The 27,290-nt window shown below is 38.7% G+C and overlaps 1 protein-coding gene across 10 annotated transcripts in view; it reads left to right on the forward strand.

The window, feature by feature from the left end:
- The window catches only part of DOCK9 (dedicator of cytokinesis 9), a 135,224-nt gene that overhangs the window by 54,916 nt on the left and 53,018 nt on the right, over positions 1-27,290 (forward strand). For all 10 annotated transcript variants that reach the window (XM_068165429.1, XM_068165736.1, XM_068165811.1 and 7 more), the window contains exons 8-27: positions 3,640-3,814; positions 5,129-5,196; positions 9,245-9,319; positions 9,412-9,552; positions 9,921-10,121; positions 10,260-10,382; positions 12,800-12,882; positions 13,298-13,420; positions 14,794-14,873; positions 14,954-15,141; positions 15,266-15,331; positions 16,818-16,910; positions 17,194-17,317; positions 17,660-17,781; positions 19,179-19,265; positions 19,897-19,986; positions 24,551-24,666; positions 24,792-24,861; positions 25,001-25,126; positions 25,256-25,327. In XM_068165429.1, coding sequence (XP_068021530.1) covers positions 3,640-3,814; positions 5,129-5,196; positions 9,245-9,319; positions 9,412-9,552; positions 9,921-10,121; positions 10,260-10,382; positions 12,800-12,882; positions 13,298-13,420; positions 14,794-14,873; positions 14,954-15,141; positions 15,266-15,331; positions 16,818-16,910; positions 17,194-17,317; positions 17,660-17,781; positions 19,179-19,265; positions 19,897-19,986; positions 24,551-24,666; positions 24,792-24,861; positions 25,001-25,126; positions 25,256-25,327 — 2,223 coding nt within the window. The remainder of the gene's footprint in view (positions 1-3,639; positions 3,815-5,128; positions 5,197-9,244; positions 9,320-9,411; positions 9,553-9,920; positions 10,122-10,259; positions 10,383-12,799; positions 12,883-13,297; positions 13,421-14,793; positions 14,874-14,953; positions 15,142-15,265; positions 15,332-16,817; positions 16,911-17,193; positions 17,318-17,659; positions 17,782-19,178; positions 19,266-19,896; positions 19,987-24,550; positions 24,667-24,791; positions 24,862-25,000; positions 25,127-25,255; positions 25,328-27,290) is intronic.

Consider the following 27,290-nt stretch of genomic DNA (forward strand, 5'->3'; position numbering starts at 1 on the left):
CACTCTTCAGCTTCCTCTGCTTTGGCACCTCACTCCCACTGTGAATTCTCCATCTTCTGGGCCGTTTCTGGCCTCTTTCGTTTCTCACTTTGGTGGTGGCTTGGTTTTGGTTCTGGACAGAATGCAGGAACTGCAGCATTAGTTTACGTCACCAGAATACATGGAGATTTTCCCAAGTTACAAACAAAAGGCAGGCATTGCAGCAAAGGGAAGTGCTAAGTCATGCAGCTGGGGAGAACAACCCCAGACACCAGTTCATGCTGTACAGGCCACACAGCTGGAAAACAGTTGGCAGGAAAGGAACTTGGTCCTGGTGGACACTCAAGTTGAACCTGAGCCAGCAATATGTCCTTACTGCAAGGACTACTGGTGTCCTATGCTTTATTATGGTCAGCGTTGCCAGATTGAGGGAGGAGAGTCTTCCCCTCTGAGCAGCTGAATAACACTGATGAGGCTTCACCTGAAATTTAGTGTCCTGCTCTGGGTTCCCTAGTAAAAGAGTGACATGGACATACTGGAGAGAATCCAGTGAAGGTCTGTGAAGATGATAAAGTAATAGCGGATGGAACATCTGTTCTGCCTGACCAAACTGATCTCCTCCTATGATCAGGTGACCCGCCTGGTGGATGTAGTCTACCTGGATTTCAGCAAGGCCTTTGGCACTGTTCCCCACAGCAAACTGCTGGCCAAACTGTCAGCCCGTGGCTTGGACAGCAGCACTCTGTGCTGGGTTAGGAACTGGCTGGAGGGCCGAGCCCAGAGGGTGGTGGTGAATGGTGCCACATCCAGCTGGCAGCCAGTCACTAGTGGTGTCCTCCAGGGATCACTTCTGGGCCCCATGCTCTTTAATATCTTTATCGATGATCTGGACAAGTGTATTGAGTCCATCATCAGTAAATTTGCAGATGACACCAAGCTGGGGGCAGGAGTTGATCTGCTGGAGGGTAGAGAGGCTCTGCAGAGGGACCTTGACAGGCTGGACAGATGGGCAGAGTCCAACGGCATGAGATTTAACACATCTAAGTGCCAGGTTCTACACATTGCCCACATCAACCCCATGCAGTGCTACAGGCTGGGGTCAGAGTGGCTGGAGAGCTGCCAGGTAGAGAGGGACCTGGGTGTACTGGTTGATGGTAGGCTGAACATGAGCCTGCAGTGTGCCCAAGTGGCCAAGAAGGCCAATAGCATCCTGGCTTGTATCAGGAACAGTGTGGCCAGCAGGAGGAGGGAGGTCATTGTGCCCCTGTACTCAGCACTGGTTAGGCCACACCTTGAGTCCTATGTCCAGTTCTGGGCCCCTCGGTTTATGAAAGATGCTGAGTTGCTGGAATGTGTCCAGAGAAGGGCAACAAAGCTGGTGAGGGGTTTGGAGTGCAAGCCCTATGAGGAGAGGCTGAGGGAGCTGGGGTTGCTTAGCCTGGAGAAGAGGAGGCTCAGGGGAGACCTTTTTGCTCTCTACAACTACCTGAAGGGAGGTTGTAGCCAGGTGGGGATTGGTCTCCTCCCTGGCAGACAGCACCAGAACAAGAGGACACAGTCTCAAGCTGTGCCAGGGAAGGTTTAGACTGGATGTTAGGAAGAAGTTCTTCATAGAAAGAGTGATTGGCCATCGAAATGTGCTGCCCAGGGAGGTGGAGTCACCATCACTGGAAGCATTCAGTATTCCTAAGGTTGGAAGAGACCTCAAAGATCATGTTTAGGAAGAGACTGGATGAGGCACTTGGTGCCATGGTTTAGTTGATTAGGTAGTGTTGGACGATAGGTTGGACTTGATGATCTCTGAGGTCTTTTCCAACCTGGTTAATTCTATTCTATTCTATCTGTTCTGTGAGAAGGTGAGATTGCTGGGACTGTTCAGCCTGAAGAAAAGAAGGCTCAGGGGGGTCTCATGAATGTTTATAAATACTTGAAGGGAGTCTCCCTCTCTAAGATATTCAGAACCCTCCTAGATGTGTTCTTGTGTGATCTGGTGTAGGTGATCCTGCTTTGGCAGAGGGTTGGACTAGATCATCTTTCAAGGTTCCTTCCAACCTCTAACATTCTGTGGTTCTCTGATACAAAGAGAACAGAGCCAGGCTCTTCACAGTGGTGTTCAGTGCCAACAACAAAGGCAGTGGGAACAAAATGAAACATGAGGTTCCCTCTGAACATCAGGAAACGCTGTCACAGGTTCAAGCATTCAAGCAAGGTTGTGGATTCTCCATCCCTGGAGATACTGAAAAGCCGCAGGAACATGATACTAGGCCAACTGTCACTGAGTGGCCCTGCTGGAACATAGAGACTGGACTTGGTGGCCTCAGAAGCCACTTCCAACCTTTAACCACTCTGTGATTCTGTTTTTTTTTTTTAATCCTGACAATCCCTTTTTTCCTAAATAATCTCTTCATTAAGTACTGTTGCATGTTTTCTATTCCATCAGTTGGAGTAACCTGAAATTTCTTCACACTCTGTCAGATGCTTCTTACTTATTTTTTATTACTGTTCCTCTATTTTGGGCTAATAGTGTTTAAGTAAAACTGTACTTTGTATCCTTAAATATTGTAGTTGGCTTGTGTCTTGAATGCTATATTGTACTGTACAGTACCATCAGTGTTCATCTTGGCATCTGGATGTTCAGAACTGCATCTAGAAAATTGAGGCAGGTTATGGATCAACCATAATCAGTCAGTGCTCGCTTCTGTGAAGCCAAGAAGTCATTCAGTGTCTAGATTAAAGAGGTTTGGAAATAACCATTTTCTTCACTTGAATTTTTAGTGACAAATAAATAATTGAGATCTTGAATTATAAAATCTTATATATAATGTTTCTATTCCAGATGTGTGTTTATATTATTTTGTATTATGTACTGTATCCTCTCTGGCTCATCTAATTTTATTCTTTATTTTACTGTTGCTTTTTGTTGGTGTTGTATTAGCATCTAGAAACTCATATGGGGGGGGGAAGTGATCTCTACACAGTAGAAATTTCATTTCCATTTAGGTAAGAGAAAAGTAAATAATTGTAAGGACCCTAGCCACTGTGTAAATGATTCTTGCTCAAGTATTAATAGAATTTCATGCTCTGTTAAAACATTAGATCTTAGGCTGGATGTTAGGAAGAAGTTCTACACAGAGAGAGTGATTGCCCATTGGAATGGGCTGCCCAGGGAGGTGGTGGAGTCGCCGTCATTGGAGGTGTTCAGGAGGAGACTTGATGGGGTGCTTGGTTGCATGGCTTAGTTGATTAGGTGGTGTTGGATGGTAGGTTGGACGCAATGATCTCAAAGGTCTCTTCCAACCTGGTCTGGTCTACTCTATTCTATTCTTAGTTAGCTTCAATTCTTAGTTAGCTTCACTTTTAGATGATCTGAATATGTGAGGACGTGATGTTTGGAAATTGGATCTTTTTGTTTTAAAAAGATGATTGCAAGTGGAACGATGAGAGAAAACTGGAAAAAGGGCTGTTACCTTCCATCACACTTGTTGCAGTGCTACAAATAACTTGAAAAGGTCAAATATAAAGAGCAAATAATGTAATTGTAACACACTCGTTCAAAATATCAAACTGCTTGGTTTTGTTAAAATTTATGAAGTACATATAACTTCCTTTGTGAGTAGACAGCATGTACAGATAGTATAAAGATCTTTCATTTTCTCACAGAACAACAAAGTCAGACGGTTTGCATTTGAGCTGAAGATGCAAGACAAAAGTAGTTACCTTTTAGCTGCAGATAGTGAACTTGAAATGGAAGAATGGATAAACACTCTAAACAAAATCCTTCAGCTTAATTTTGAGGCAGCAATGCAAGAAAAGAGAAATGGAGAGTCTCATGAAGGTAAGCAATGTTTCTAGTAATGGTAATACCATTATGTGACAAAGTCTGCATATGTCCCTTTGGACCAAAATGTTTTACTGCGGCTAATTTTTTTTTGTTTCCTTTGGTCATAAGAATTACAGGCTTTTTCACTGTCTGAACTGCTGAGAGTTTTGACCTTTTGGCATTAAAATAGCAATGTTCTGTATTGATTCCAGTTGAGAGTTAATTCCAGAAAAGAATAATGAGCCTGATCAGAATTCTAGAAGAGTAGAATCTACAATGAAAAATGAGGACAGAGGCAGTGTAAGGAAGAAAGAAAACATAGGAACTAGTTGTGAAATGTGTAAAATGCTGCTGAAAATGGAATGATCTGTTCTGTGGCCACTGTAGGTAATAGAGTAAGGAATGTGGTTGCAGTGAGGGCCTTAAATTTAGATGTACCTCCCTTGACCATAAATATTTCCCTTAAGTACTGAAATAGTTTGCTTGGGTGTAGAATTTTTTCTGTTGGAGGCCTTTAAGAATAGGTAATGCAGTGTAAGGAATGTGACATAGATGTAACTGGTAGTTAGGTGACAAAAGGATACTCTAGATACCCTCTTGTGCATGCTTCCTCTTGAGAGTTGATGGTTAGAGCAGCTGGTATGAGACCAAGTGTAATGCATATCCAGAAGATCCTGAAGAGGTTATAAAAGGTTGTTTTGCTTATGAATAGCACAATATACTAAAAGAGCTCATTGATGTTTAAAATGAGGTATCACAGTCTTTGATGAAGACTGCTGGAATGTAACATGTTGTTTGCAGTTAAAGCAAATAAGAAAAATGGAAGCCTGTAGCTGACGTTTTAGTCAGTGGTCCCCATTGAATTTAGAATGTAAAATGCTTATAGCTAACTGAATGGTTCCTTTGTAAATCCACTAACCATTGGAGAGTAGAGCTGGGAACCTAATGAACAAAGGAAACTTGTTTTGAAATCAAGTTACAATGCATGGTGAAAAGAGTCAAGTAAATTCATGTTTTGAGTGTCCTCTTCCCCCATTTAATTCTTCAAATGAATGTTAAAGTTATTTGCTAGGTATTTGATTAGAAGTAACTGCTACTTCACCATTTTATGTAGCTGATTCCATCCTCCAAGAAGTCATTGTATCAAAATGAAATGAAGTTGCCCATAACCTGTTTATGTTAATAATTGTAATTATTGAGGAGGTAGGAATTAAAAAGAGTTTTAAAATTCAGAAATGTAATAATTTTTGCTACAGGGTTTTGTGAGTAGCCTGGGTTTTTGTTTGGTTAGGGTTTAAATTTTCTTTTAATGTGGTTTTATAATTTCAGATGATGAACAAAGCAAACTGGAGAGCTCATCAAGTAGTTTTGATAACTACTATCCTGAAATTGCCAAGGTAATATATATTGTAAATGCCAACTCATCATGTGAAGTACTAAACATAAGTTAGTCAGATGAACTTCCAGTAAAGGTAAAGTATAGGTAAAGCTTCCAATTAGTTTGTGGTTCAAAAGCTTATAAGGTCTTTTGTGAATGGATGTGGTTATTGACGTTCTTCATTTTCTGCTTTTGGAAGCAACCTATTTACTGTCTTCAAGTTCCTTATACAAATCTTGACATGCCATTTAAAAGCAATATGTTCTGTTAGTTTGTTTTGCATATTTTCTATTATTTTATTGCATGCAGATAAGTTCTCTTCTATTTATATAAAAATCTAGTGCTAAAGTAAAATTCTATTTTTATTGTTAGAAGGTGCAGGAGCTTAATAGTAGTCCCTGGAGGCGTTCAAGAGGGGATTGGATAGGGCACTTGAAGCCATGGGTTATTTAGTCATGAGGTATTGGGTGACAGGTTGGACTCAATAATTTCTGGGTCTTTTCCAACCTTATGGATTCTATGATTCTATAATGTGAATGTATCTTAAGGTGCTTGAGTTTGTAACAAGCTGGCAAGTTCATGACTACTTCCGGTGTTGCCGTAGTAACAGTGTCTTCCTCTGCCTATTTGCAGACTTACTTCTATTAAATTAGTGCCCTGTGGTTGCAATAAGCTTCGAAAGTTCTCCAAGGGAGAAATTTTTTGTCAAATCACCTACATACTAGAGCTGGTGAACCTTTTCTATTGAAATTGCAAAATCCAAAGTCCCTCTGACTTCCTAACTCTTTTGTTCTGTGTGGGCATAGCCTGTAGTCTTAAAACTTTTCTGCCTGACCATGCTCTGGAGTGTTGTCCCCTTTTTTCTGACGATCTGTTTGTTGTATCTACTCCTGAAGGGAATGCAGCTTTTAAACTGATAATACACAGTAAAACTAATTCTATCTATTACAATAGCTAACATATCAAAAGATTCAGAATGCTTAACAAGCTTTTAGCACCCAAACTGGTTGGCTGACTTCATTCTTTCTGTTACTGCTTTGTAATTAACTTAGCACATGTACACAAAAAGCTATTATGTGACAATGTAACAGAGCTGTAATTGGAAATTAATTTGAATTGTGATGCATGTAATCATGTTTTCCTTGGAAGAGCTGTAAGCATCAAACAGCATACTTAGATGGGGCTATGAGAATTTATTTCAGAAATAAATGAGATACTCTTATTGTATAGAAGATTTTTCTTCCTTTATAGTCAGTCACACTGGTTCCCTGGACTTCCACAGGGAACTTGTATTCAGGACTGCAGCACCTGCATACAGATTTAGTACTACAAAGGCTGCTTCCTGTTTCCATAACCTAAAGAGCATGCAGCTCTTTAGGCTAGCTATTTTTCTAGCATGTTATTTTCCTCAGCTCTTTAACCACTGGCTTTTTTCATTCCACGGCTATAATCTATTTAAGTTTCTGTTTCCTTCCAGAGTATTTAGGTTTTACCATTCTAGTCATCTTTACTAAATAGTAGCTCTCAAGATAATTTGCTCTAAAGTATTTTTCTGGCCATTTTACCCTGAGAAGTACAGGGGAAAATCTGTCCATTTGCATTAGTGCACTCTTTGTGCCTTAACTTGATTACATCACATAAAATGCTGTTTGTTTTGAGGATTTATTTGTGTTTTATTCTCTCTTTCTTTGTAAGTCTTGTGAAGACTTAAAAGGCATCGAGCCTTATTTTAGAGAGCTGATAGTTGCTCTGTTGTTGGTTCTTGGAGGAGATTTTTACAATAGCTGACCTCATATCCTTATGAAAAAAAGAGAAATTCCTTCAGGAGTAATTGTAGAGCACCTGACAATAGGGGGAAAAAACAGTCTTCCTAGGAAAGGCTTAACCCTTGTTGAGTACAGGTCCAAGCTTTTATTTTTCTATCAACAGCTGCTAGTTTATAACATAAAGTAAGCAAGACTGTATGGAGTGCTTCAATAAACAGATAGGCACACATGTATCTCAGTCTCTCATGCCTAGCTCATGTTCCTTTTGTCTGTAACTTAAATACTGACAGTGAATGTAAAGGCTTGGGGTTTTGCAGGGGTTTTTTGGTTGCTTTGGGATTATTTTGTTGTTGATTTTTTTATTTTTATTTTTTTAAACTCTTCAGAGAAAACAAATTAGACCTCTACCTTAAATAACTCTGTGACTGTTACGATCAGTGTGTTTAAGTACCTCATTAACCATTATGGTTCCCAGTATTTTTCAAGGCAGGAGAATACTGTACCAGTTTTACAGATGAGGAAATGGAATTACAGAGTCACTGCTGTGCTGTAGACAGGGTTTGTTGAACACACACATTTTCAGATCCTGACCTCTGACTGCCCTTGATATGTCAGCCAAAAATGCATATTTTTGTCATGTCTTTAGTGCACAAGACACCGAAGAATCTAAAACTATTCAAGATGTTTTAACTGAAATGTCTTCTATCTTGCTCATCTTCATCTCACTTCTTCCCACTATTCCCTTTCCAAAACACACATGCAACCTTCTAGCTATCTTTAAACTTCTTCACTGTTTAGTCCTGTATTTCTCAATCATGCCAGCTGTTAAACAATAAAAGCTTGCTTATACTCTGCTGATACCGAGTGTCTGGGTTGTGTCTTTCACATCTCCTCTTGTCTTTTCTCCTTCGTGTCTCTGTGTGTGTGTGTGTGTGTGTGTGTTAAAGATAACAATGAAAAGTAAATTAAGTCCATTAGAGCATTTATACTCAAAATCACATCTCAGAAGCTCATCTTCTGTGATGTGTCCCTTAAGTCAAATTCTTTCATTTTATTATTGCCAACCTGAAATAGGATTTGAATGCTTTGAACATGGAGTTTTGTTTTGGATATTATCTTTTTTCTCTTGAGACATAGTTGGAGTTTCTTCAACCTCCAGCAAAGTAGATGTAGACAATAGGTCACATCCAGCTGATGGTCAGTAAAGAGCATTTTGGATTGGTAACTTCTTTTAACTGATCCACAATTAGACGCCTCTTTGCAATGTAATACTTTCTATCCTTGTTTAGCCAGCTGCTACTTTGGGTATGGCAGCTCTCCTGCATGTGTAATTTTGGTGCATGCAGACGTCCATTTGTCATGTCCTGTGACTTTTAAAATCCTAGAACACTATTTAAGTAAAAACTTTTTTTTTTTTTGCAAAGTAACCTATACATACCATCAGTTTTCACATTACATTATGTTCCACTTGCGTTTTGTTTTACTGTTACTTGGTAGGTACCCAGAAATCATAGGCAAGATCAGCATACAGTGTACTCTGCAAAGTAATTTTGGAAACTGTTTTTTTTTTTTTTCTTTCTTCAACCCACCGGAAAACTACTATGGCAGCAGAGCTCGAGAAAAACCACCAAATCAAAACCAAAACCTCATCCCTTCCCCCCTCAACTGCAGGATCAACCAAACAAACCAAAACCCCATCCCCCCAAAAAAACCATCAACCCCAAAAAACCAAAACTGCACCACAAAAAAAAAACCCAAAACAAAACCACAACAACAAAGACCCAAACCAAAACACAAAACAATAACAGCAACCAAAACCTCACAAAACCCCAAACAAGCAAAACCACAAAACGAAGGAAAAAGAACTCCGATGGTGTTTCTTAATTTAGGTAACCTGTTGTTTACTGAGCAATTCTCTGGTCTCAGGATAGTTCGACCTTTAGCCTAAACATTGTTACTTCTTCTTTTCTTTATTTTTAGTTATTAAAAAAAAAAAAGAGTTATGGAAGTTATTTATTATTTAAGGAGGCAAAGTGGTATATGAGCTATGCAGGAGTATAGTTTGTAAGGCTACATTAGCCTGGAATGTTAACATGTTGCTGATGTACACTTTTGTGTTTTGTTTTATTGTTTTATTTGGATCTGATGGAGCAATTTAAGAAATTGCAAAGCTCATTTATGGAGAGAAGATTGCATGAATTAAGGACATACAAATATTTGAACGTCACAGGAAAAAGAGTGAGATTGAAAACACTTTCACTCAGTGTGATACAAAGCCTTATTTTCTTATTTTTTTTACAGAGTACCAGAGAAGCAGAAATTAAGTTGAAAAGTGAAAGCAGAGTTAAACTGTTTGTCTTGGATCCAGATGCCCAGGTTAGACTTGACACAAGGAAGTACATTGTTTTATTTTCTGTTTATCCTTTTGAGATCAGAAACACCTTAGTTTTTCTTTTCTCTTTTTACAGAAACTTGACTTTTCTGGTATTGAACCAGAACTGAAGCCATTTGAAGAGAAATTTGGAAAAAAAATTCTTGTTAAATGTAATGATTTATCTTTTAATTTGCAAAGCTGCGTTGCAGAAAATGAAGAAGGACCGACAACAAATGTAAATAATTCATCTAGCTGTTTCCCATTAATATTGCAATGAATATCTTAATATGTTGCTGGCACCATTGTTAATGGCAAGAATTCCTTTCAATGATTGCAAATCTTACATTGTGGGGAGTTTTCTACTCCTTTGAATCAAAATTAGAACCTAAGATCTATGAAAAGTATGAAAAGTAACTTTGCTCCTAATCTTTCTGTCGTGTTGTGGGAAGTGGAATTTTTCTTTTTACACCTTGTTACAAATATCTGGAATGATGACTGTGTGCAAGTGTTCATAAAACTGTTGCTCATTTTCTCTTCATACACATTTTTGGAGTCATATAGATGCCACCAATAACACTTGATTGTTTTTCCCCAAACATCTAGGTAGAACCCTTCTTTGTCACATTATCACTATTTGATATTAAAAACAACAGGAAGATTTCAGCAGATTTCCATGTTGATTTGAACCATGCCTCAGTAAGGCACATGTTATCAAGCACATCTCAACAGATGATGAATGGCAGTGGTGATAGTTTACACAGAATTCAAGATATTTATGAAACTGTATTACAATATCCAAAGCAGGTAAGAACTATTAACTCAAAAGATTAGTAGTAGGATTTTGGATACAAGTAGAGAGTTTTCCTATATCCTTTAGATAACTTTCTATGATGTAAAGTGTGTGTGCATTTTCCGCTTCATTTATTTTTTTTTCCTCCCTAGGGAATATTCTCTGTCACATGTCCTCACACTGACATTTTCCTTGTGGCTAGAATAGAAAAAGTATTACAGGGAAGTATTGCACATTGTGCTGAACCATATATGAAAAGTTCAGATTCATCAAAGGTATGTTATGTTCTTTTGTGGCATGGGAAAAATGCCAAGGGATGATGGGTTGATGGGAAATTCAGACATATGATGCAAAGCTTAGCTGTTTTATAGGAAATTCAAATAACTGCATGATTTGATTTAAGTTATTGTTTTTCCTAGTAACTATTATGAATGGAAACATTGTTGGTTGTTTGATGTATTATTGGGAAACACCTTTTTATAATTGTAATGTAATCTGTACCTTTTATAATGGCTTTAAGTAAACTGATTTGATAAAAGAATACTCAACTTCAATGTGAAAATTGAGTTGAAAATTGTTGAATAAAGAAATATTGAATATAGGTGAGAAATTAACTATGCCTCTTTTAGTTAATGCAGCCTATTTACTATGGTATTGTTGAGTTTTCTGTTTATTTTTTTGTGACCATAATTTACTGTACCTTTATTTTCCTGCTTGTTTTTTCCTTCAGAACCATTTTGCTCCTTAATGCTCTGTTTTTATGGATAAAATGCTTTGCAGACCTGATAGAACTGAAAATAACCAAAACATCTTAAGTCTACAGGAGTCTAGGATGACATAGCATTTTAATGCTTTCTGAAATGTCTACAAGAAACTCTGTCAGTTACTACTTCTTGTCTGTCACTGAAGAAATAGTTTTAATTTTGTTGTTTTACAGTTGTGTTTAAATAATTGGACCAAGATAGTAGGGGAAATGGTATTGGGGGGTTTTTGTAAGCAGTGTCAGCTACTCTTGACATTCTTTGTGCCTTCAGCTGGTGAAAGGATGGATTAACTTTTAGTAACTGCAGAGGAGCAGTGTTGTTTCCTACTGATTTAATGCTGCTGAGTTACATGTAAAAAACCCTTTTCACTTGATCTTAACATAGATCAGACTACTGATTTGCTTTTCCAGGAATACTTCAGATTATTTTTCAGCTATTATTGGAAAACAGCAGCTTTGTATTTTAGGAGTCTGGTTTTGAAGTGTGTGTTGACAGTTACTGAGTTAAAACAAACCTGAACTGAGTAGCTGATTTTTCTGCTCTTGGGCCTGAGCCACATGGGAAGGTTAATTAAGTCCAAGTGTTCCCAAATTTGATGCTAAGTGCTAGGCATGTGTTGCCCTGTACTGCAAGAAGCACATTCATGGTTATATTAACTTACATTATTGATTTCTGGTATTCATTTGGTTATAATTTTATACAGCTGGACACTTAGTTTGATTGCTTCTACTCCCCCCCCCCCCATCCTCTTGAAGTTTTTGGTGTCTGGAATAACACTGTATTTGAAGCAAAACAGAAGAGTACCAGATTTATAGGCCTTCATGTAGTACAATGAGCAAGTTGTATATCCATGCAGATTTAGCATTCTCGATAAAGGAAAATGGAAGCAGCAAATTCTGTGACTTAGAGATGACTTGTGCCTGTAAATATTGAGTACATTGAGTGAATTAGTGATTACTTACTAAGGTTTTATGCCTTTCAGTGCAATTTCCCCCCTTTTTACGAGAAAGGATAATGGAGAGTTGGCTCAAACAACACACTAATAGCAACAGCTTTTCAAGGTGTCATAACATCTACAGCATAGGTCTGAGATAATATTCAGGCAGGTTTACTTTGTGGTTTTCTGACTCTGACAAACAATTTTGTCGTGTGTAGGCCCATACCTTAAGGTCTCTTTTAACCAAAATGATTATATGTTTTATTGTGAGAAAGTGTTTTTTGTTGGTTTTTTTTTTGGAAAAGAGAGGCCCACTGCTCTGTCAGGAGCTTCCACTTGAGCTTAAGTGGTTCAGCTTGGTGTTGAATATTTCATACTATTGGGCTTCTAGCTCTGATGCATTTTGATTCTATATAATGGAATTGTTTGTTCACTATACAGCTAACAAAGCTAAAAATGTTTCAGTGAAAAAAGTGTTGCAGTGTCCATCCTTAAGGTTGTCCATGTGATCTTCCTACACCTCCTCTCTATGACATGTGTGTACTTGTAACACAAGAATTGTAGAGTATTTTTCTATCTATTCTGCAGGAGTGTGTTTTGGTACATAGAGTGAATATGGGAATAAATGCAGGGACCAATGTTTTTTATCCTGAGTCACAATTTTGTCTTAAAAGGCAGCTGAATTATTTTTTATGAATCTATCTTTCCTATGAGTTTTGCACATAGCATTCTTGTTGTTGCTTAATTAAGTATGTATTATTTGGAGTATACAGGCTCTGTGTTTTCACCCATGAAGTACTGTGAAATCAGTAGGCCCTGGTTAACCTGAAATGAATTGTTAGAGAGAAATTTATCTTTAATTCACATGCTTAGAATTAATCTTCTAAAGAAGATTTTTCCAATTCATGTTAATATGTGGATCTCTTCTTGTGTACCAATGCTGAGAAAAATGTGCCTTTCAAAACATGATTACTACTTATGTCCCTTGCAGGTTGCACTGAAAGTTTTGAAGAATGCTAAGCAGGCATGCCAGAGATTAGGTCAATATAGGATGCCTTTTGCCTGGGCAGCTAGGTAAAGATGAATCTTGTCAAGCTCTATGTTTTTTTCCTTACTTTAAAATTATTTTGTGCATCACACTTCTTGTAAAACTTAATGTGCTATTCAACAACATTTCTTGTTTTACTTTCAGTTGACCAAAGATTTCTGACAAACTTATGCTTCATCTCAGTAGCAGCAAAACAGTTAGAAACATCCATTGTATTTTTATTCAGACTGTTCAATATTGCCAGCTGTTTTCTATTGTCAGTGGTTCACACTTGATTTGTTACGGAACTGCCTGTATGTTAACAGTCACCTACACTGACAAGAATATTAAATGATGAAGATGAAGGATGCTGTAGTGTGTTTTAATTTGTAATAAATTTCCTGAAGTGAATTTTAACACTCTCTTAAACTCATCTGAAATGCAAGATTTTTTGACTTTCAGGACACTATTTAAAGATGCCTCGGGAACCCTGGACAAAAATGCAAGATTTTCTCCTCTTTTCAGACAAGACAGTAATAAACTTTCAAATGAAGACATGCTGAAATTGTTAGCAGATTTCAGGAAGTAAGTTTTATTTTCCCACTTGAAAACAAAAAAAACCTAAAAAAAAGCCCCAACAGAAACAAATGAACTAGAAGCCCCATCATTGTTTCATATGGTCTTGAACTGGAGCATCTAGTCTTTTGGTGTAGATATTTATGCATTTTACACTTCAGATATAGAAGTGCTATAAATTCCACTTCTGTTATGGTACATTTTGCTGGAGTTGTATTAATTTGAATGATATCTAATTGCAAAAAGCTTTGGCTAGGGTTTCTTTCTTACCAGATCTAATAAGGGGATTTCTAATATATCTTTTAATTGCATATATCTTTAATAGCATTTATAGCTTTTAATTGCATTAAGCAAGCAATGTAGCATTTGAATTGATCTGTACTGATAGAATTTGCCATAAGTAATAATACTGAAATGAATACAGTAGATTAGCCTGACACATCACTTTGTGAATTAAGGAAATGCTTTTGGTTATTTCAACATCCTGTTTGTGGAGTCATATATACAGTATATCACAGGAATTTTAGTAAGAAAGAGGTTATAGTGTCTGAGAATCCAGACTTACCTATTTGAATTAGAATCCAGACTTACCTATTTGAATTAGAATCCAGACTTACCTATTTGAATTAGAATCCAGACTTACCTATTTGAATTAGAATCCAGACTTGAACCACAAAAAGTTGTTTCACAACATGGGATTGCATTTTGGGGAAACCTTTCATCCACTACCTCTGCAATAATTTAAAAAAGTCATGCTGCTGACACTTTTTGCTAATGAAAGGCTCTGCACTGGTGTTTTAAAATGGTAAATAATTAAAATATTATTTCCAGATTAGCTACCTGATAAACATCTAAGGTATTTCATAGTAAGCTAGTTACTAGTAAATATTTTGCATTGTGAGTTATTACCCTAGAAAAGGAGAAAAAAAATTAGAGTAGAAGTCTCATTGCTTTTCTCCCAAGTTTACCCCACTTACAAGAAATTCGTCTCACTGGCCATTGAGGTTTAAAAAGCTCACTTGTATGTCCCCTTTTTGCTGCAAATGATAGTGAGTTATTACATGGCAAACAATATTTAACACATTTTTTCATTTTGATTTAAGGTAGCAAAAACATCATGCTTTGTCTTAATCTTTTCCACACCAGTGAATGAAACTTTGTTAATTTTCTTTTTTTCTTTGTTTTCGAGAATGTAGAGGAGAGGAAAACTGTGAATCTAAGCAAAAAAACAAGACCAGATCTGTCATACATATTTCATCTCATACTCCTATTTCAGGATATTACTTTTGCCTCTGTTTCCTATTACCTCTTTTCTCTGGCATGTAATAGTTATGCATTTAACCTGACTTAGAGTTTTGGTTGTTTTTTTTCCCTTCCTGCAGACCTGAAAAGATGGCCAAACTTCCTGTTATTTTAGGAAACCTGGATGTTACAATTGATAATGTGTCATCAGATTTTCCAAGTAAGTATTAATAAACACTATTAGATGGACATTTCGGCTTTTTCTCTTCAGTTTTTTATTATTTTTTTATGTATTTTCAGATTATGTTAACTCATCATACATTCCCATGAAACAGTTTGAAAATAGTACCAAGACACTAATAACGTTTGAAATAGAGGAATTTGTTCCCTGTATACCAAAACATACTCAGCCTTTCACCATCTACAACAATCACCTTTATGTTTATCCAAAGCACTTGAAATATGACAGTCAAAAATCTTTTGCCAAGGTAAGTACAGGAGAACTGTTACGTTCTTCTTTCTCAGGTTTGGTTAAGACTGATTACCTGTTATATTTCTGTGATGATCCTTATGATTAAGCATTTGGGGTTTTGTTTTTAAATCCTGCTTTAGGCTAGAAATATTGCAGTATGCATTGAGTTCAAGGATTCAGATGAAGAGGATTCGTTGCCTTTAAAGGTTAGTCTTTTGACTTTTACAACTGAAAAAATGGTTAGTTAGCTGAGTAACACAGAATCACAGAATGTTAGATGCTCAAGGGACCTCCAGAGATGGAGTGCAACCTCCTGCTATAAGCAGGATCACCTAGGGTAATCCACACAGGAATGCATCCAGGTGGGTTTTGAAAGTCTCCAGAAAATGAGACTCCACAACCTGCCTGGGTAGCCTGTTCCAGTACTCCATCACCCTCACTGTAAAGAAGTTTCTCCTCATGCTGAGGTGAAACTTTTCTACATTCAAGTTTGTATCCATTGTTCCTTGTCTTATTACTGCACACCACTAAAAAGAGATTTGCCCCTTCCACTTGATACCCACCCCCTCAGATATTTATGGACATTGATGAGATCCCCTCTCAGTCTTCTCAAGACTAAACATCCCCAGGGATCTTAGTCTCTCTTCATAGGGTAGATGCTCACATCCTCTAATCATCCTCATGGCTTTCTGTTGGATTCTCTCCAGCAGTTCTTTGTCTCTCTTGAACTGGGGAGCCCAAAACTGGACACAGTATTACAGGAGCAGTCTCACCAGGGCAGAGTACAGGGGGAGACAAACCTCCCTAGATCTGGTGGGCATACTTTTCTTAATGCACCCCAGGGCCGTTGGCTCTCTTGGCCACAAGGGCACATTGTTGTCCCATGGAGAACTTGCTGTACACCAGCACTCCAAGGTCTTTCTCCATGGAGCTGCTTTCCAGCGGGGCAAGCACTAACCTGTTCTGGTGCCTTCTGTTAGTCCTCCCCAGATGCAGGACCCTGGACTTGTCCTTATTGAACTTCATGAGGTGTGCCTTCACCCAGCTCTCCAGCCTGTCCAGGTCTTGGTGGGTGGCATCACAGCCTGACAGGGTGTCAGCCACACCCCACCCCTCAGTTTTCTATCATCAGCAGACTTGCTGAATGTACATGCAGTCCCCTCATCCAGGTGGCTAATAAATGTATTGAACAAAACTGGATCCAGTAGTGTTGGATTAATGTATCTAATTTGGGTTGGCAGCTTGTAGTCCTTGTTTTGTATTTGGCGTAAGAGTAACATCTAGAGGACTTGTTTGGTTCTGATACTAAAGAACCCTCAGAGCAAACAAGGGTGCAGTGGCTAGTGTCTGCTCCACGAGGGGAATAGTTTAAGTTAAAGCTTTACCTCAACTGCAGAGGTAAGCTCTGTGATTTTTTATTTTATTTTTTTTTAATGAACTACCCCAGCATGTAAGAGGTGCCTGGAAGAAAAGGTGTGGAAAAATATATAGCAATTTTGAGGTGAAATCACAATGTCAGCTCTGCTACACTGCAGACTATAGATCATATAATCACCTGTCTGTGCAAAAGAACCAAGTTAAACATAATTTAAAATACTTCAGGTACTAGGTGAAACAGATTCTAAGCTGAGAGTGAAGAATGATCACAGGGTGGGTTTTTTTTTGTTCTTCTTTTCTTTTTTCTATTATTAGTGTATCTATGGTAGGCCAGGTGGGCCAGTATTCACAAGAAGTGCGTTTGCTGCTGTTCTACATCACCATCAAAATCCAGAATTTTATGACGAGGTAAGCTACCTTTCCACTAAGGTAACTTTTACTGGTTTAGCTAATATGTTAGTTTCAAAAATAGAAGAAAATATTTGAGGATTGCCAAGTTCTTGGTAATTATTTTGGTTAAAGCACACACACACACATCCTTTTCACTGTAAGTAAATTTTTCTTAGTTTTGTGTGTGTGATTCTTCATCTTGTTTCAAGTAACATGCAGCCTTGAATTGCTTTTAAATGTTCAGGCATGTCACTACTCTAGTTGAAGGCTTCTAGCAATGTTGTGATTCTTTGCCTTTCAGATTAAAATAGAGTTGCCCACTCAGTTGCATGAAAAGCACCATTTGTTATTCACCTTCTACCATGTCAGCTGTGATAATTCAAGCAAAGGGAGCACAAAGAAGAAGGATGTTGTTGAAACACAGGGTTTGTATGCTAATGCTTCACTTTCAGAACCTTCTGGGGAGATTTTATCAAGTATGCTGATCTGGTAACCAGTGATTTTTGTGATCCATATAATGCTTTTTAATTACATAGTGCTGTCTGAAAGATTTAATTATTTCTTTTAATTTAAATATTTGAAGTGTTTTAAAATGTCCATCAACTGTATGTGCTTTTCAATTTCTGATAGTTTGAGTTCAATCATTGGACCCTTACAGTAAGAGATCCTTTTATGAATAGTATATCAGAAGTGTACAGTAAGGCTTTTGTAAGAGTTTATTTAAAGATTCATAACATGTTTCAAGTTCTTGCTTTCGTGTCCCATAGTTGGGTATTCCTGGCTTCCTCTAATAAAAGACGGAAGAGTTGTGACCAATGAGCAACACATCCAAGTGTCAGCTAATCTTCCATCAGGCTATCTTAGTTATCAAGAAGTGGCTGTTGGAAAGGTATGTTAAATAAAATTGTTCTAATCTTTCAAAAAAACACACACAGAGGTTTGGTTGTATTTCCCCAGTGTGATTAAGATTTAAGTCATTTTCTACTGAAATTCTTTTTCTTCTATAGTTGGAGTGCTCTGTAAAAGTTCCACCATCTGACTTAGAGGAATCAAACAAAATGAAGTCGAAATGGGAGACGAAACTTATTTCTGTCTTTTACAATAACTTGAATCAACCTGCCCTAACATAGTTTGGGGATTTTTGTTTCTTTGTTTTTGTTAAAATTAAGTTCTTATTTCTGTTATTATTTAGCTGATGTACTTAGGGGATATTTAATATAAAAATTATCTTCTTTTCTTTTCTTTTTTGATGGCAATAATTAACTGGAAGTTACAGTAACTTATTAAACTATTTTGAGTTTTATGAAAATATGCAAATAATCTGAAGTCCTTCACTAATTTTTTTTTTAGCATTTCATGCTGTCTCCTTTCTGTAAGTCCTTTATTCCTGAAGGTCTTATTCTCACATCTTGACTTCTGTGATCTTTATACTTCACTATTAATATCGTATTTTTTCAAACAGAAAGCTTGCAAGATTGTAGTAATAAAAATTATATTGAGGAGGATACAAAATGTAAAATGTGATAGGAGATTTGACTAAGAGAATGAAATGCAGAGACAAAATTGATTCATTTGTGAGGAAGAGGCCTAAAATTAACAGCAAGACACGCTGCTCTCCTCCTATTCTACCACCTTCTATTTTTTAAACTCTGCTGTAAGCTTTCCAACCATTGTTTCCTTCACATCTTCCATCTATTCACATTGTAGGTCTATTCTCTATGCCTCTCCTGTTTGTCTCTGCTCATTGCCCATGGGTAGAAGGTTAAGACCAATGTGACTAGATGTAGATCCAGCAGTAAAATATCTCCCTAACTGGTCATCAGGGCAGGCAGCTGAACATTCTCATTCTTAGTTCTTTGGAAATGGGATGGGAAGGAAGCACTGGCTGCTACCTGTAAGTGACCTATATTAAGATTTAAACTGTCAGTTTCTGTGGAAATTGTGTTATTTTTCTCAGAAAACTACTAGATATTTTTCTCTAGTCAGATGTTTCTTTGCAGAGTTGCAGGGAAAACATGAAATCTGTGACTTAACAGAAAAGCAATTTTGTTAGCCAGTGAGGATACTACTGTGGGACTTCAAAAAAATCCAGCAACAATTTAAGATTCATAGATGCTCTTGGTAATATTGCCTGTATAATTTCCTTTTTTTATGACTTTTTTCATTGCACACATTTCCACAACCTGTTTTGTTTTAAAGTATTGTTTGTGGTACTATATACATGGCTTGTTTTGCTGTACTATACTGCAACATTATTTTACTTTTCCTCTACGTATGTGCATGCAGCATTCTGGTCCTGAAATTAAATGGGTAGATGGCGGCAAACAGCTGTTAAAAATATCCACTCATCTGGTGTCAACTGTGTATACACAGGTGAGGTATAATGCAAATTAAATCAGAGAATGTATTTGGAGTGATATAAGTTTGGTTTATGTACATACAATATTTGGGAATTTTCTTAAACTTAATATGCTGATCTCTCTTCTGTCTCTTGGACATTCTGCATGGTATATGTCTTTCACATAAACAGTGAAAAACAGCAGATCTTAAATGGAAGCTATTAAATGTGAGCCTTTTGTCTAACATTGCCATCCACTCAAGTCTGAATTTTCATGTCAGTTGAGAGGTCATCACTGTGTGAAACCTATTCTCTTGTGTGTCTACAAAGCAATGAGTCCTGTTATAGCTGTTTGTAAAATACATGTTATGACTGATTGGGATAAATAACATGAAGTACTCTGCTACATTTAAATTGAGATAAATATAGGTGGTGTTTTATATAATGAGTACTCAAAAATCACTGAGTTTCTTATGTGGATTAAAAAAAATCAGTATTGCATGTTGGCTAAATTAGTTTTTGGAGTAGAGCACTTCAGTTATTTTTGAAGATGGAGTCTGTGGACATGCATGGTCTTCTATACATAAATATTTTTGATGTGTTCTGGTTTGGATTATGGATAGTAGTGTTATACATTGTTTAATTTGTTCTTTTTGTCTTTGACAGGACCAGCACTTGCACAATTTTTTTCAGTACTGCCAGAAAACAGAGTCTGGAGCTCGTGCACTGGGAACTGACCTTGTAAAATACCTTAAGGTATAAAATGGCAGCGAATAAGACATTATGTTTTTTATTTATATGTTTGCAGAACCTTCAGATATTTTCTGGATCCCACTAAATTAATGTGGATTATTAAGAAAAACACAACAAAATAAACAAAAAACTCCAACAAAAGCCAAAACACCAAAAACAACACAGAAGGATGCTTCCTGCCCTAGACAAATTTGCAACTGCAATATAAGGAAACCACAAGCAAATAATGAGACAGTATTGATGAGCCTTATGAGTGATAGTTTCAAGACACTAATGGCTTACTTCATTAAAATAATCAAATTGAAATACACATAGGAATGGTAAGGAACGATGACTCGATCCAGCATTTTGCTTAGGAAGTCATCATTGTCTTGTCTACAGTTCTCTTTCAGGGATAGATCAATACAGTGTATGGTTTCCCCAGTAATTTGATCTTAACTAAGTAGGCCAGATTTTTAACATGAAGCTCAAAATTTGATCTCCTTGAAAGTCTATGTAAACTATCATGAGTGACTCCTGATTTTCTTAGGGACAGCAGATTTTTATAGTATTCAATTACAATGATAATAAAACTGGATTCTCTACTCAAAACATTAAACTTCACTACTGAATGTGGCATACTTCTGAACTGGATTTGCTTTGTGACCTTGGTTATATCAAACCATCTCTATCATTTTTCAGCAGTCCTGGCTCACTGGAGATGTTCCAGAGGACTGGAAGCTGGCCAACATGGTGCCCATCCACAAGAAGGGACGGTTGGATGAGCCAGGGAATTATAGGCCTGTCAGCCTGACCTCAGTGCCAGGCAAGATCATGGAACAGGTCATCCTGAGTGCAATAACACAGCACTCAGAGGATGGCCAAGGGATCAGGCCTAGCCAGCATAGATTTAGGAAGGGCAGGTCCTGCCTGACCAACCTGATCTCCTTCTATGATCAGGTGACTGCCTGGTGGATGTGGGGGGAGGCCTGTGGATGTGGTCTACCTGGACCTCAGCAAGGCCTTTGACACCATCCCCCATAGCAAACTCCTGGCCAAGCTGTCAGCCCATGGCTTGGATGGGAGCACACTGCGATGGGTTAGGAACTGGCTGGAGGGTGGAGCCCAGAGAATGGTGGTGAATGGTGCCACATCCAGCTGGCAGCCAGTCACTAGTGGTGTGCCCCAGGGATCAGTGCTGGGCCCTGTGCTCTTTAACATCTTTATTGATGATCTGGATGAGGGCATTGAGTCCATCATCAGTAAATTTGCTGATGACACCAAGCTGGGGACAGGAGTTGATCTGCTGGAGGGTAGAGAGGCTCTGCAGAGGGACCTCGACAGGCTGGACAGATGGGCAGAGATCCAATGGGATGGCATCCAACAAGTCCAAGTGCCAGGTTCTGCACATTGGCCACAACAACCCCATGCAGTGCTACAGGCTGGGGTCAGAGTGGCTGGAGAGCAGCCAGGCAGAGAGGGACCTGGGGGTGCTGGTTGATGGTAGGCTGAACATGAGTCTGCAGTGTGCCCAGCCAGCCAGGAGGACCTATGGCATCCTGGCCTGCATCAGGAACAGTGTGGCCAGCAGGAGCAGGGAGGTCATAGTGCCCCTGTACACTGCACTGGTTAGGCCACACCTTGAGTCCTATGTCCAGTTCTGGGCCCCTCAGTTTAGGAAGGATGTTGACTTGCTGGAACGAGTCCAGAGAAGGGCAACAAAGTTGTTGAGGGGCTTGGAACACAAACCCTATGAGGAGAGGCTGAGGGAGCTGGGGCTGTTTGGCCTGGAGAAGAGGAGACTCATGGGAGACCTTATTGCTCTTTACAACTACCTTAAGGGAGGTTGTAGACAGGCAGAAGTTGGTCTCTTCTGCCAGGCAACCAGTACCAGAACAAGAGGACACAGTCTCAGGCTGCGACAGGGGAGGTTCAGGCTGGAGGTCAGGAGGAAGTTTTACACAGAGAGAGTGATTGCCCATTGGAATGGGCTGCCCGGGGAGGTGGTGGAGTGACCATCGCTGGAGGTGTTCAGGAGGAGACTTGACAGGGTGCTTGGTTACATGGTTTAGTTGGTTGGGTGGTGTTGGATGATAGATTGGACGCGATGATCTTGAAGGACTCTTCCAACCTGGTTTATTCTATTCTATTCTAAAACCATGGGTCTGAGTCATAGTCCTAGTCCTAAGACTACTATGATTTACTTGGGTACTAAACAGGACACAGTACATTAAGGCAGGGAGATAAATAAGTCTTTTTAGAAATAATTTTTTAATTATTACCACTTTTTACAGACTGATTTGTTTCTCAGCCTTCTTTTTATTCTTACTGTTCAGAAGTTTTACGATCCCACAACATGCTGGCAAAGCATACAATGCCTTAGAAGGGATTCTGGCCGTGGTAGCTGCACACCAAAAGAGTAAGGCAATGGTCAGATAATCTCGTAGCCGAAATTTTTCATCTTCCATGGTTACTTAGAATGAGTTACTACAGATGCCTTCCACTTGGGCTTCTGCTACTGACATTTTTTTGGCAATGTCATCTGCCTGTGTTTCTCACTTAAAGTGATTCTATTTCAAGTTCCTTGATCTGGAGCCATCCTTCTTTACTGCTACTTTCTGCAGCTGTGGTTGTACCAAATAGTCTCCAATAAATGGAACTGATACTAAGCCTTGAAGTCAAAATGACAGCTGGCTGCAATCAAAGACTTGATTCTCTTCTTGATGGTCACAAAACTCTTGTTAGTCTAGTGGAATAAAGTCAGATATTAAAACATCATTTTAAGGAAAGCTTAAAGGAAGACTTCCTCAGATCAGTCCCAACTCATGAAATTTCCTTCAGCTGTATGTTATCACATGTACATTTAAGTAGCTTAAAAGCTTTATGTAATTCCATCAAAATCTGTAGGTTTGGTGACAAGACCATGTCCGAGACAGAATAATGCAACTGCAGAGCCTCTTTGTGATTCTTGCTTGTTGTTAAACACCAGGATACTCACAGCATGAGCATGTTCCACACCACTAGGTTAACACATCATATTGACTTTATTCCCTCGATTTGTGGTAAAACATGCTATCTGCTGTGTCAGCTACAAGTTATAGCTATTCTCAACTCCACTGTGCCAGACTCTTGTCTAGCTAGGCCTAACAGGGACCCAAAAGTACTTCTACTGTGTATCAAGAGCACACCTTCTGTGCAGCGGCCTGTACCTACCTGTGCCAGACTAGTACTAAAAACTCTTTGAAGATCAGCATTTCAGTTCACTGCTAACAGTTTCCTACAGGTGGTGTCTAAGCTAGAATGACAATGACACATTTTAATACTTTGGATTTACTTGTCTACACAAAGTCAGTGTACTACTGGCAGAGCAGCTTGGGTTACTGAACCTGGCAAGTATTTTCCATTCTGTCTTTTTTTCTGTTCTTGCCCACCCTGACAGGATTTTGTGTAAGCAACACCTAACACTTCTAATAAAAGGTTTTCTGAGACTCACATAATTTAAGGTGTTTATATGTTTTCCGTCATGTTTCATGAGCCCAAACATCAATCCAAACATTAGAAACTCGTACGTTTGAGTTATCTGTTTGTCGTTACCACCTGAGAAATCAAAGGGCATGGCTACTACTGGCAGTCTGTGTAACTGAGTACCCAAAGACACAGGACTTGGGTTAAAAGTCTACTTCAGAGTTCTACGTAAAACAGCAACTTTTATCAAAAAATGCCTGCAACCTGGACGGAACTGTGAACTGAATTTCCATTTGCATGTTTACCCAGTGCTCTGATACTCAAGGCTCACAGAAAAAATGCTGTTGCATATGACTGCTGTTTCCAAAAAGAGAACCTGCAAACAGATCACATAGGAAGAGACTCTTTTGAGTCCTGACTAATGTGAATGTACATGCAGGCAAACATTTAAAGACAAGACAGATGGTTAACACTGAATGAAAAAAGACAGATGGTTAACACTGAATGTAAATGTCTGAAATGTGTTGTCTATAGGCATGTTCAGCACATACACTGTTTTTTTGGGATGGGGATTAAATTCCCTTGAACTCCAGGGAATTTTGTGGCATAAAGTAATACAGGGTGAAATGCCATATGCTGCCATTTATGGTCAGGATTGGTTATGTCTAATATTTTTCACATGTGACGGAATGCAAAGGCCTATCACGAAGAAGTAGAGTGGTTAGTAGTTTATTGTCTCCAGTTTCCAGCATTAGTTATTTAGGGATTTTAGTTCACAGCGATGTTTGTTAACATTAGTTTATTGTTTTGTGGTAGCTAGTATAACTGGTATTGCACTTATCACAGGTAAGTAATGTGTATGTTTTTGTGGAATTACTTATTAAATCCTTTTAGTGAAACCCAATTTTTATCCCTGATTTACCCTAATGCAGGCAATATTTACCAAATGTTGAAAACGATTCTAGATTGCTTTCTGTGCAGTATTTCAGATAATTAACACCAAGTAGTGCAAGAAAGTGTGCATTTTTTGGAAAAAGTCTTGACAGTAAATGTTATCATTTCAGAACCTTGGATTTAAATGCCCGTGTGTCAAGGAAGTGACACTGTTACTGCTTTCTTTCAGAGCCTTCATGCTGTGGAAGGCCATGTGATGATAGCTTTCCTGCCAACTGTTCTGAACCAGTTGTTCAGAGTTCTAACTAGGGCAACTCAAGAGGAAGTTGCAGTCAATGTGACAAGGTAAATAATTTTATGTTTTTCTTAGAGTTTAGGTGAGGACTGGGTTATCTGTAATTGAGCAGCATTTTTGCTATTGCAGCCATAGCTTTCTTTGTAGGCTTACTTGGTGTCTGACTTCTCTTTAGGGTTATTATCCATATTGTTGCTCAGTGTCATGAAGAAGGCTTGGATACCTACCTGAGATCCTACGTGAAGGTAGGTAAAAGTAAATTAAATGTTGCCTTTTAAAAATTTTCCTTAAAAGAGTATATTTAAATTTAGTTGCATCTGTTTCATTTAAATTACCTCATGTTGTATCATAGTTTCATATTATATTCTGGTTTTCTTCCCCAAGTATGCTTACAAAGCTGAACCCTATGTTGCTTCTGAATATAAGACTGTACATGAAGAACTCACAAAATCCATGACAACAATCTTAAAGCCATCTGCTGACTTTCTTACAAGCAACAAGCTACTCAAGGTATATATTGAACTACGCTTTATACTGTATGTTTTTGCCTGGTTGTAACTGAAGAATAGGAATTAATTGTATTGAACTAGCTGTTGAATGTGTATGGCAGTTTTACAGAATGTTTTCTTTTCTTTGCAGTATTCTTGGTTTTTCTTTGAAGTTCTGATAAAATCCATGGCTCAGCATTTGATAGAAAACTCTAAAGTGAAGGTATGTCAACTTTATAATAACTTAAGAAAATTTGTGTAGTGTTCCTTCTCCAATCACATATTTTCATTCCATATTTAAAGTTTTATGTGTACATGGTTAAGATTTATAAAACTTTGTGTAAGAAAGTGAAGGAAAGAACAAAGCAGAAGTCAGTTGAAATACTAGATAGAAAAAAATACAGAGCTAGATTCAACATCACTACAAAAGGATAGAAATCCGTTAAAACCCATACAATAGATCTATCTGTGTATATCATCAGATAATTTAGAGAGATTTCTTATTACTTATGGTGCAGTCAAGCTTGAAGCAATAGATAACATTGTGGACTTTGATGTAAGTACTACCCCAAAAAATGTGAGCTTTTCCTGACCTGTACATGAAGTAAAATTACTGTGAGAACAGTGAATCATGCAGTTTACAATCCTCCTGAATATGAAAGGAAGTGTCAAGATTATTTAATTCTGTGCTATCACTCAGCACTTACAGGTTGGCCAAGGGCTCAAATGCGTATTGGCCCAGCCACCATGGATTTAGGAAGAGCAGGTCCTGCTTGACCAACCTGATCTCCTTCTATGAGCAGGTGACCACCTGGTGGATGTGGGGAAGGCTGTGAATGTAGCCTACCTGGACCTGAGCAAGGCCTTTGACACCGTTCCCCACAACAAACTCCTGACCAAGCTGTCAGCCTGTGGCTTGGACAGTAGCATCTGTGCTGGGTTAGGAAGTGGGTGGAGGGCTGTGCCCAGAGAGTGCTGGTGAATGGTGCCATATCCAACTGGCAGCCAGTTAATAGTGGTGTCCCCCAGGGATCAGTGCTGGGTCCCATCCTGTTCAATATCTTTATTGATCATCTAGACAAGGGCATTGTAAATTTGCAGATGACACCAAGCTGGGGGCAGATGTTAATCTGTTAGAGGGTAGGAGAGCTCTGCAGAGGGACCTTGACAGGCTGGACAGATGGGCAGAGTCCAAAATGATAGCATTTAACAAGTCCAAGTGCTGGGTGCTGCAATTTGACCACAAAAAACCCATGCAATGCTGGGTTCAGAGTGGCTGGAGAGCAGCCCGGCAGAAAGGGACCTGGGGGTACTGGTTGACAGCTGGCGGAACATGAACCAGCAGTGTGCCCAGGTGGCCAAGAAGACCAATGGCATCCTGGCCTGTATCAGGAAGTGTGGCCAGCAGGAGCAGGGAAGTCACTGTGCCCCTGTACTCAGCACTGGTTAAGCCACACCTTGAGTCCTGTGTCCAGTTCTGGGCCCCTCAGTTTAAGAAGGACATTGAAATGCTGAAATGTGTCCAGAGAAAGGCAGCGAGACTGGTGTGAGGTCTCAAGTACAAGCCCTATGAGGAGGGGCTGAGGGAGCTGGGGTTGTTTAGTCTGGAGAAGAGGAGGCTCAGAAGAGACCTTAATGCTGTCTACAACTACCTGAATGGAGGTAGTAGCCAGGAGGGGGTTGGTCTCTTCTTGCTGGCAGCCAGCACCAGAACAAGAGGACACAGTCTCAAGCTGCACCAAGGGAAGTTTAGGCTGGAGGTGAGGAGTAAGTTCTTCACAGAGTGATTTACCATTGGAATGGGCTGCCCAAGGAGGTGCTGGAGTCACCATCACTGGAGGTGTTCAAAAAAGAATTGGATGTGGCACTTGAAGCCATGATTTAATCAGTCATGAGGTGTTAGGTATTAGGTAATGTGTTGGACTTAATGATCTCTGAGGTCTTTTCCAACCTTGTTGATTCTGTGATTTGTTGTTCCTTGAGGAAGGAGTTTGTACTATTGTTCACTCTGTGAATGGAGTTTTTCTTAATTCATCCCATTATTAAATTAGTTGTATTAATTTTAATTAATTGTAGTAATTTAATCAACTGAAATAAAAGTGTAATCTTATACATCAGAAAACACTGCTTCTTATTTTTAATGTGCAATTTTGTAGAGAATTTTGGAACTTAATTAGAATTTTATA

The sequence above is a fragment of the Melanerpes formicivorus genome, unplaced genomic scaffold (assembly GCF_026170545.1).
Source record: "Melanerpes formicivorus ecotype bairdi unplaced genomic scaffold, bMelFor1.0.p_v2 SCAF_1, whole genome shotgun sequence".
NCBI classification, from domain to species: domain Eukaryota; kingdom Metazoa; phylum Chordata; class Aves; order Piciformes; family Picidae; genus Melanerpes; species Melanerpes formicivorus.